This window comes from Perognathus longimembris, chromosome 10 (assembly GCF_023159225.1).
Source record: "Perognathus longimembris pacificus isolate PPM17 chromosome 10, ASM2315922v1, whole genome shotgun sequence".
Taxonomy (NCBI): domain Eukaryota; kingdom Metazoa; phylum Chordata; class Mammalia; order Rodentia; family Heteromyidae; genus Perognathus; species Perognathus longimembris.
The window spans coordinates 1,961,732-1,971,928 of NC_063170.1; the positions used below are offsets into that span (position 1 = coordinate 1,961,732).

A 10,197-nucleotide genomic window follows, 5' to 3' on the forward strand; every position below is an offset into this window, starting at 1 on the left:
ATGTTGGTGGTGATGAAGGACAGAATGGTGATGACGGCGATGGTGGTGGTGGTCGTGAGAATAGCACCCGTGACTCAAAGCCCACATGGACACGGCTTGGTGTGACTCAGTGGCACAGCCCTTGCTTAGCACTCACCCTGGGTTCCGCCCTGAGTGTGCATACATCTGCACGTCTATGTACCCAGGGACACACCCCGAGCCTTTGACAGCCATGGCCTGCTGTTTCAGTGGCGGGTCTGTTCCAAGCGGCTGCAGGACGCCCGGCTTTCTGTCTGGAACCCCCCCGCCCCGCTTGCTATGTCCTAGCACACTTGTAGACATCACCAGTTTCTTGAGCAAGCAGCTCCTCCCACGGGGATTCCACGGGGGCGAGACGCCGCATGGTAAAGGATGAAGGTGACCGGCCCCCTGCGGAGGTGCCAGGAGCCCCTCTGCCCCCTGGGAATGGCACACACATGCCAACCGAGGACAGGAAGCGGCCCCTCCCCCGCTGCTACCTGAGCGCCGCCACTGGCTGCAGTGCTGCCATCCCCACTGGCTGCAGGACTGTCCGAGGAGCTTCCAGAAATCCACCCAGCGGGCCCCCCACGGGCCAGCGGGGCCCAGACGAACAGCCAAGGCAGGAAAGGCCGTCGGCGGTCCCCTGAGCCCTCCCGGCGTGCCCACCACACGGCCTTCCTCGACGCGTGTCCTCTGCCCCCAGCGTCCCCCCCCGTGCCGCATCCCTGTCCCACGACCCCCGTGGATGCGGAACCCCGCATCCGGGCACCGGGGACAGCCTTGGGCAGGGCCTGCTCTGAATTACGCATCCCCCCACCCCACCCCGTGCTCCCAAGATGGAGCCCACAGAGTCAAGTCCAAGTCCAAAAATGTGGGAAAGTTTATTTATTTCTGCAAAGCATTCCTGATTTGTAATGTGCTTTCTAAAAATGTTCTCGCTGACCAAGCCCCTGCTATATTTAGCCACAGCATTTAAAAGAAATGCTCTTTACGCTTTATAAGGCGGCCTCGGGACGCGAGAGCTTCGGGGAAACGGCCCCTCCACCGCTCTCGCTTCCCAGGAGGCCCGGGGGCTCTCCTCCACTCCACGCGCGGCCGCCCGCCCGCCCCGGGCCGGCTCCACGGGGCCCCGCGCTGCCCGGCACAGTGAGGACACGCTTCCCTCCCGCTGCCACGCCATCGCTGGCCACGGCCTCCCCGGAGCCCCCCGCCGCCATCCCTGCGGTGCACGGCAGGTGCTTCTCTGTTCCAGCGATGATCCGGCCATTTGTGAGGCGAAACGCCCGCGCAGAGGAGGGGAATGAGTGCCGGGCTGGCCGGGGCGGAGCCACCGCGGACGTCAGCCCTGGAGCTGGACGGCCTGTGAGGCTGCGCCCCGCGGAGAGGCTGCCCACCCCACGGAGACTCCCGCCCACCCGCAGCAGTCTGTCCCACGCGGAGGGTGGGCCAGGAACATCGCCCAGCGCGGCCAGCGAGGGCCGGGGTCCACGCCCTGCAGGGCTCTGCTAATCTGCGTCTGTGACCCGAGGCAGGAGCCTCGCTTACCACTCCTAGTTTAGAGATTCAAAGCGAGGCAGGTGCCGGCGACAAACCCCCGCGCGCCACTCAGGACAGCTCCCGGAGGCCGCGACAGACACGGCTGCTCTGGACAAGGGACGGCAGCCAAGGGACCCGAGAGGGAGGCGGCTTTGCCAGGGTCAGCGCAGGTCAAGGCCGAGCTGGACTGGTGAAGGCATCCTCTCCACGCCTGCCGGAGGCGGGGGGGGGGGGCCGAGGGGTTCCTGCACCTGGGCCACCCCCACCTCCTGCCCTTTGACCATCCCTGAGGGCTCCCACTTCCTGCCCCACCCCGATTCTCAGGCCTGACAGAAGAGGCTGAGGCCAAATCTCTGCTCCTCCCCAGGGCATGAATAAACAAAGCGACCCCCCCCCCCGCTGCGGTGGGCAGAGGGTCCCCCCAGCCCCCCAGTCCCGCAGCCCCCCAGCCCCGCAGCCCCCCAGCCCCGCAGCCCCGCAGCCCCGGGCTCCGACTCCAAGCCCACGTCACCTGTCTCTGACCAGCCGGCGGGAATTCGCACGCCGTCCTGAGCGTCCAGCCCCTGGCCACCCCACCCCAGCCCCAGTCCATCCCAGACCCCACTGCTCCCATGACTGCGGCCGGTGGCTCCACGCCCAGCCCTCGTGGCCACCGGACGTGGCTGATAACTGAACCCACCCGGCATCCGCCCCGACTCGGGAGGTCACGCGTGGCCTCCCTTCCAGACAGGCACCATTTGATCCGAACAAAACTAAACAGATCTGTCCATGTGCTTGAACCCCTCAGGTACGGTACAGTGGGGAGCCAGCAGGCCCTTAGCTTCTACAGCCGCCGGCAACGCTTCAAAGCCGGACAAGAGGCGAGGACTGGGAGGGGTGGGTGGGTGGGTGGGTGGTCAGCGCAGCAGAGGTGAAGCCTTCCAAGTTGATGTGCCTGAAGATTCCTCCATCCCCGGCCCAAGCTACATAGAAAAGACAGTAGCAAACTCCAGAGCGAAGCCACACCTTTCAAATAGCACCAAAGGACTGGGCCCTTGGCCCAAGTCCCACACGTGTGCAAGGAGGGTGACTGTCTGAGAATTCATGTGCACAGAACTAATAGACACGTGCACAGCCACACGCAGGCACATGTGTGCACACCTGCTTGCAGATGCGTGGGCCTGCTCGCCGTTCCTCAGCACCTGCCGTTGCTGTGTGGTCTGTGGGGGAGGGGACCCCAGAAAACCGACGGGGCCCTGGGTCCCCGGAGGCGCTGAGAGGTGCCGCTGCCGGCGGCTGAAGGCCACGCGCGCCCCTGGCTCACGGTAGGGGGACGTGGTCTGAGCGGGGTGGAAACCCCCTCTGGGTCTCCCTGACGCCCCATTCGGAGCCTGTGACAATCAGGGACGCTCAGCCCGGCGCGCCATCGCCAGGCCCACGTCTGTCTGTCTGTCCGTCCGTCCGTCTGTGTGCTCCGTGTGGAGGCAGAGGGTGTCTGTCACCCTGTCCTCGGCTCTCCATGTCGCCAAACCTGGAGACGGTCTCTCACCAAGCACACACCTACTCCCCACTTTCTCTAGGCCCATAAACACTTTTATAGTGCTTTTTTTGGAAAATTTATTATTACTGTAAAATGCCATCTTCTCAAAAACAGCAATTTTTGTAAAGTTTTTGATTCTTCAGGAAAAAAAAGTTGTCACAAATTAACTAAAGCACATAGGACAGCATATTGAAGACAAAAAAAGGGGGGATTAAAAACATCCGATATGGCAGGACTTGTCATCGTCTCCCCAAATCCAGAGGTGCCGGCAGGGTCCCCTCTGCAGCACCCCTCACCGCCTCGGAAGCCGGAGCTGCTGGCGGCTCCCCAGGCCGGGCCTGCTGTCCTCCTTCCCAGTACACTGTTTGTTTACCCCTCAGTAATCCGCTGAACCCGGCACTGAGAGGTTAATGAAAAAACAACTTGTATTCCGGAGGCTGGGAGTTTGGGATAACACAAGACCCCTTGACAGCCCTTCTGCTGCGTCTTAAGTTCGCCTCCGCGAGCCCCGGCCTCACCTGGTGCGGGGGGGGGGGGGGGCAGGCGGGGAGCAGTCCCCCCACCCTCCACAGCTCTCCAGGCCTCTCATCACCCGGGCAGAACCCCCTCCCCGAGCCCACTGAGGGTCCTGAGCGCCCGGCTCCGTGTGGCTGTCACAGCCAGTGCGCTGCGTCTGCGGTTGTGGGGTGACCAGGCCGGCCAGCGCCCCTCCCGCACACCGCCCCTCAGTTCACGGCCATCTTGTGCAAGTCTGAGGGGGCGTTTTTCAAGTTCTTCTGAAGCCCCTCCTCAGCCTGCCCACAAGAAGTCATGACCTTGGGTGCCTTTCCTACACCACCAGATAACAGAAAAGTTCCCTGGGGGTCCAGACGATCAAGATTCAGAGCCCGAGACCCCACCTTCCGTCCGGAGAGCCCGCTTCCAGGCCGGGAGCTGGACCGCGCGGTTCCCTCAGCCTCAGCGTCCTCTCCTTCCTTCCTTGCTGCCGCACACCAGACTTCCAGACACTGTGTGTGCATGGGCACGTGTGTGTGCACACTGGTCCAGGGGCTTTGAACTCAAGGCCTGGATGTTTGCTGTCCTCGGGCATCTGTTGTTTGGTTGGTTCTTGCTCACGGCGAGTGCTCTACTGCTCGAGCCACAGATCCGTTTCTGGCATTCTGCTGGTTACGTGGAAATGAGTCTCACGAACCTGCCCGCCCAGGCTGGCTTCAAACCACGATCCTCAGATCTCAGCCTCCAGAGCAGCTAGGATGAGGGGCGCCAGCCCCGGCGCCCGACTCCAGGCACCTCTCTAAGGGGTTTATTCCGGGTCCGCCTCGGGCTTGCCTGGTGGAGCTGGGCGGGGGCTGGGGATGTCTGAGGGAGCCCCGCCGGCCTCCATCTTTCCCCACCTGGCCAGGCACCCACCACCAATGCCGGCCAGGGACCCTGCTTTTCCCGGCGTCACCCCAGGTCTCCACCTGCCAACTTCTCCTATTAGATGTCACCCTCCACCACACGGTTCAGGAGCATGCAGTAAAAACCAAGGCTAGACCTCAGAAGGCGAGACACCATGTAAGCACGCTCCCCCCATGCACACCTTCCTTCCACCTCGGAAATCTTGGGATCCCCTCAAGGAGAAAGGGGTCGGACTCCACGGCTTCTGGTGAAAGCGCTGCCATAAAATGACAAAGTGCTGTGTGACGGAGGTACCCCCTGCTAGAAGCGGCTAAGCGGCACAGCACAAGAGTAAGTGTTACGGCAGAGAACAGAGTAAGGGTCTCATGCTGTCTCCAGGGAAATCCAGAGGGAATCTCCCCATATAAAATAAAAGTGTTGCAGCTCTCCAGCGTTCTTCAAGCTTCCGCCTTAACCAGGCCCTACCTATCCTGGAGAATGACAGGTGTCACTGCTACCCCCTCCCCCCACCGACCCGGCTTCCGGGACAGACCCGCTGTGACCACCCACTCTCCAGGCCCACAGTCAAGGCCTGACCCACACACGCAGCTGTCCACAGAGCCCAAGTCGTCAGACCATAGGTCCAGGTGGAAATGGTGTCCGCGCGTCCTGTCTGCAGGGTCGTGGTGTGCCTGAGGCCGCGGTGGCCACTCCGGGTCCCGGTCGGTGGGTGGGCGGGTGGGAAGAGGCCGGCCAACGCGCCCACCTGAGCTTGGTGACGCTGCCCCCAGCTCACAGCTCAGCCCAGGCAAAGGTGGCTTTAGAGCCAGGGCGTCCTCGGCCTTGGCCGGCAGCGGTGGGGACTCCGCGGGCAGGACGGAGCCCAGCGGCCGCTGGCTCGGGCTTCACTGGAAATGCAGCAGGGCGCTGGGGATTTGCAGCGGGAAGTAGGAGAGGAACGGGATCCCCAGCTGGTAGAAGCCGCCCTGCACGTGCGGGTCGAGCATCAGGGAGGCGTTGAAGGGCGGCGGGAGGCCGGCGCCGGCGGCCAGGAGCGAGGCGGCACCCGGCGCGCCCGCCGATGCGGGCTTGGCGCCCTCCGGGCCGTCCACGCGTCCCGCCGGCTTCGGGCGCTGCCTCCCGGACAGGATGCTGTCGATGCTGAAGCTCGTGGACTTGTCGCAGCCCTTGGGGGCGCTGCGGGAGTCGGGGCGCGGAGGGGGACGTCGGGCCAGCGGCCGGACGCGCGGGCGGGTGGATCTCCCCGGCCGCCGCACCGGGCCCGGCGTCGCCCGCACCCTCCGCCCCAGGCTCGGGGCCCGGCCAGCGGAGGGGCGTCGGGCGGGCGGGGCCTCCCGGGAGGGGCCGGGGGCGCGCCGCCGCCGCCGCGCAGTCGTGCCTGGGGGCGGCGGGGCCCGGGAGCCCCGCGGTGCCGCCCGCCGCCGCCCGCGGCGCCCCCTCCTCCTCCTCCTCCGCACCCGGCGCGCGCTCGGGCGGCTCGGCGCGGAGCCGCTTGGCCTCCGGGGCCCCGGGGCCCGGCCGGGGCTTCCTCTTCCGGCGCCGGTAGTTGCCGTTCTCGAACATGTCGGCGCAGCGCGGGTCGAGCGTCCAGTAGCTGCCCTTGCCCGGCCGGCCCTTCTCGCGCGGCACCTTGACGAAGCACTCGTTGAGCGAGAGGTTGTGGCGGATGCTGTTCTGCCAGCCCTGCCGGTTGTCGTGGTAGAAGGGGAAGCGGTCCATGATGAACTGGTAGATGCCGTTCAGCGTGACCCGCTGCCCGGGCGCGTCCTGGATCGCCATGGCGATGAGCGCGATGTAGCTGTAGGGCGGCTTCTGCGGGGGCTCCGCCCGGCCCGGGGCCGCCGCGGGCGCGAAGGCCAGGGGCAGCCCGGCCCGCTCGGGGCCGTACAGGTAGAGCAGGGGCGACGACGCGGCCAGCGCCGGCAGCCGGGCGCCCAAGAGGTGGCTCATGGCGAGCGAGAGCCCGCGCCCCGCGCCCCGCCGCGCCGCGCAGCCCTCCGGGCCGCTCAGGGGCTGCGCCCCGCGCCGCCGCGGCCCGCCCGGGGAGCCCGCCGCGCGCCCGCGCTCCGCTCCGCCGCTCTCCGGGGCCGCCGCGCGCTCTGCCCCTGCCTCATGGCTCTCGAAATGTTAAATAATTGTTGTAAGTTTGCTATTATATGTTGACTTAGCGCTGGAAAATAAATTGTCTATGATAAACAGTCGTTGCGCTCTCGGCCCACCCACATTAATTAAAATTTCATTGCTGAAAAACTCGTAGCGTTTCCCTCCACGTGTCTCGAGGATACCGACCAATGGGTGCCGGGGGCTATTCCTTCATTTGTTTATAGACTTAGTCTGTTGATAAGTCCGCCCACCCAAGTTGAATCAAGCTGTGTTTATTTGGAAAAATTTCCGGGCACCCAATATATAAACGCACTGATCTGATGTTTGAAATATCACGTCCACCCCTCCACGCTGGGAGCCGCCGTCGGCGGAGCAGGAAGTGGACGGGTGGCTCGCTCGCTCGGGGTCTGCCCGGCCGGGAGGGGGGCACGGAGGTGGGGGCGGGGAGGGCGGGATCCCCAGACCCCGCAGCCGCCGCCCACAAAAGGTCTTTTCTTTCTCTGGGGCCCGAAAGGAGATGTGGAGAGAGTGGTGTCCCGTAAAATCCTGGGGGTGGGGGTGGGGGTCCTGGTGAGAAAGGGACCCGCCTCCCGGGAGACACCCAAGTCACGGGAGGCCGGTGGGCCCCCGCTCCTTGGGCCGGGTCGCCTGGGGACCCGGGGGCCCCGGGCTCCCGGGAGCCGGCCTCGGGGGAGGGAAGGCACCTGGCCTTGGACTCCGCGGAGGGTTTGACGACGACCCCCTTTGGAGAGTCGGGGGCGCACCGCGGGCTTCGGGAAGCGGCTGGGTCGCCCGCAGCCATGGCCATAAAAGGGGAAGCGGCTGCTGGCGGGGGTGGGGGGGGGATTTGTGCACGCCGGTCTCTTGCTTTATATTCTGTGCTTTCCTGTTTACAGCAGGGAGGGGGCCGTAACAACCTCACAAGTGCGCGCAGCTGGCCGTGCTTACACGAAGGCCCGTGGGAAGGCTGCGTGCCCGCCCGCCCGCCCAGCAGCGCACGGGACGCCGCGCCACGTCGCGCCCGGAGTTGGGCATCTGGAGGGATGCGGGTTCCCGGGGCGCTCGGGGGTGGGCGCGCGGCGTGGCCCGTCCCCGGTGGTGGCCTCTGCAGCGTCTTGTAAAGGAAACGCGGAAAGTGGCTTGGGCGTTTGGTGGAGTGAGTTCAGGGAGGACGCCCAGAGAAGGGCGGGCGAGGGCTGCGGGGGGCGCACACGTGAGTGGCAGGTGGAGACATTCAATGCGGGGGGGGGGGGGGGGGTGTCCTGCTGCTGCTGCCCCGAGAGACGGTCTGGGGGCCGAGTGGGGGCCTAGTTGTCAGCGCCCAGGGAGCCTCTGGACGCGGGAAGGGCGGGGCCGCGTCCCAGTCGGGAATAGGGGCTATCCCCTTCCCCCCACCCCCCACTCCCCCACCCCGCTCCGCTCCGCCGAGACCCGGAGGAGCAGCGGGGGGCGCGGGGCGCGGGGTAGACCTGCGGAGCGCCTGAGTTCCAAATGCCAAAAAAGGAAGTCGGTCACCACGGGGAGGACAAACCGGTTCGGGCGCTGCGGGCCCCGGCGCGGAGCCGGGACGCCCCCGGGGCTGTGGGCGGGCCGCCGGTCCTGGGGGCGGGGCGTCGGTCTGCTCCGCCCAGGGGGCGCGGCGTCCGGCTCCCTCCCTCCGGGTCCCCGGCGGGTCCCCGCCGCTCCCCGCCCGGGCGCCCGCACCTGGGCCCCGCCCGTCCTGGCCCGCGCGCGGCCTCCCCGCCCCCAGCCCCGAGCCCCCCCGCCGCCCGGCGCGGCCTTCCCGGCGCCCGCTTGCTAAAGGACAACCGGGGGTCCACCGCGGGCCTCTGCGCCCGGGCGAACCCAGCGAGCCGCCCCCCGAGGCCGGGGCTCCCCTCCGCGGGCCCAAAACACCTCGGGCCCGGCCGGCGAGGGGGGCGGAGGCTCGCCGGGCTGGTGGGCGGGCGCCCGCGGCGGGGGGCGGGGGGCGCGTGGAGGCCCCGCCGGCCCGGGGCGGGAGGGGGTCGCCCGCGTTTCCGGGGAGTGCGCGGCCCCGAGGCCCAAAGCCGAGGCGCCCCCGTGCGGAAGCCGCGCAGCCCAGGCCGCGGGGCCGGCGGGACGCGGGGACGCGGAGGGGGGCCCGGGCGGGGCCGGACCCCGGGGTCCCCACCGGCCCCCCACGCCTTCACAAAGGCGGGCCCTCGGCCGGGACCTGGTGACGGGCGTTTCCCAGCCGGGGTGGGGGGCGCTGGGATGTCTCCGCCTCTGCCGGAGCAGAAACGGGGGTCCTCGCGGAGGAGGGAGCCGCCCCGTCCCGGAAGCCCCCGCACACCAGGAGGTCGGGGGACGGAGAGGTGACCGGCGTGCTCACCCCACGCGTGGGCGCCCGCCACCGCGTCGAGAAGAGTGGGTGGAAAGAGGGGGGACCCGGCCCGCTCATCTCCCCACCACCCAAGAGCCCGGGGGAGCAGCACGGACGGAGCTCGCGGGGCGCGTGCGCGCGCGGGGGTCCCCGCTTTCCCCCTCACCCGCAGCTCTCGGTGGACCTTGGTAGTCGCCCCCCCCCCCCCCGGGCCAACCAGGAAACGGGGGCTCAGGAGTTAACTGACTCGGGATTCCCACGAAGAAGAGCCGGGGTCGCGCGCCCTCCCCTCCCCAGAGCCCACTTCACAGAGGGCGGCACTGAGGCTCAGACTCCGAAGGCGCGGGGAGGGGGGGCCGGGACCCGCGGGGCGCTCGGTCCTCTGACGGTGGCCTGCTGGGGTCTGGTGTGCGCAAGTGCGCCAGGGAAGGGAGAGGAAAGGGAAGGGAAGAGCGTCCACGGAGTAGACCAGAGGACCTCTAAGGAGCTGGGCTGGGCAACATCCCCAGAGCCCCCACAAACCCCGAGGACCCCTTGTCCCCCTCCCCTCTGAGAAGACTTCGGAAGGCTCCCAGAGCTGGGGCCCCCGGGGGTCTTCCGCTGTTTCTCCTGGGGTGGGGGGGGGGCCCTGACAGCTGGGCCTGGCAGCAGAGGCCATGGAGGACGCGCTTATTTATAGCTCACCTGGCTCCCCGAAAGGAGAGGCAGTTAGGGCACGCCCTCTGGTCCACGGGGTACATCTAGACCCAAGAGCCTTGCTGCTGCTTCTCCGGGGAACCCTGAGAACTGGCCGGGGTCCTTCCATGCGGGCGGGCGCTGTGCTGGTGGGACCCCATCCATCTGCCCGTGACCCTCTCACACGATCCTCTCTCTCTCTCCCTCTCTCCCTCTCTCCTCCTCTCCTCTCTCCCACTCCCTTATTCTCTTCCCCTCTCTCTCTCTCCCTCTCTCTCCCTCTCCCTCTCCCCTCTCTCTCTCCCTCTCTCTCTCTCCCTCTCCTCTCTCTCTCCTCTCTCTCTCCCTCTCTCTCTCCCCTCTCCCTCTCTCTCTCCCTCTCTCTCTCCCTCTCTCTCTCCCTCTCCCTCTCTCTCCCTCTCCCTCTCTCTCTCCCTCTCCTCTCTCTCTCTTTCTCCCTCTCTCCCTCTCCTCTCTCTCTCCCTCTCTCTCTCCCTCTCCTCTCTCTCTCCCTCTCTCCCTCTCCTCTCTCTCTCCCTCCTCTCCCTCTCCTCTCTCTCTCCCTCTCTCTCTCCCTCCCTCCCTCTCCCTCCCTCTCCCTCTCCTCTCTCTCTCCCTC

At 67.2% G+C, this 10,197-nt stretch overlaps 2 protein-coding genes across 2 annotated transcripts; one reads left to right on the forward strand and one right to left on the reverse strand.

Moving 5' to 3' along the window:
* Nucleotides 1-380: 380 nt before the first annotated feature.
* On the forward strand, nucleotides 381-1,509 carry LOC125358377 (basic proline-rich protein-like). Its single transcript, XM_048355462.1, has 2 exons — nucleotides 381-619; nucleotides 1,062-1,509. The coding sequence occupies exons 1-2, from the start codon at nucleotides 381-383 to the stop codon at nucleotides 1,507-1,509; spliced, it is 687 nt and encodes a 228-aa protein (XP_048211419.1).
* Nucleotides 1,510-5,310: 3,801 nt separating this feature from the next.
* Nucleotides 5,311-6,460, reverse strand: Foxl1 (forkhead box L1). The gene is given in 2 exon segments (XM_048354997.1): nucleotides 5,311-5,649; nucleotides 5,651-6,460. Coding segments are annotated over 2 exon segments (1,065 nt in total). The 5' UTR covers nucleotides 6,407-6,460; the 3' UTR covers nucleotides 5,311-5,340.
* Nucleotides 6,461-10,197: the final 3,737 nt, after the last annotated feature.

Excerpts from the sequence above, each read along its gene's own strand:
- LOC125358377 (XM_048355462.1), top strand. The coding sequence starts at position 381 with ATGGTAAAGGATGAAGGTGACCGGCCCCCTGCGGAGGTGCCAGGAGCC. Across the intron at positions 620-1,061 it reads GGCCCAGACGAACAGCCAAG|GAGGCCCGGGGGCTCTCCTC; the intron begins GCAGGAAAGGCC and ends CTCGCTTCCCAG.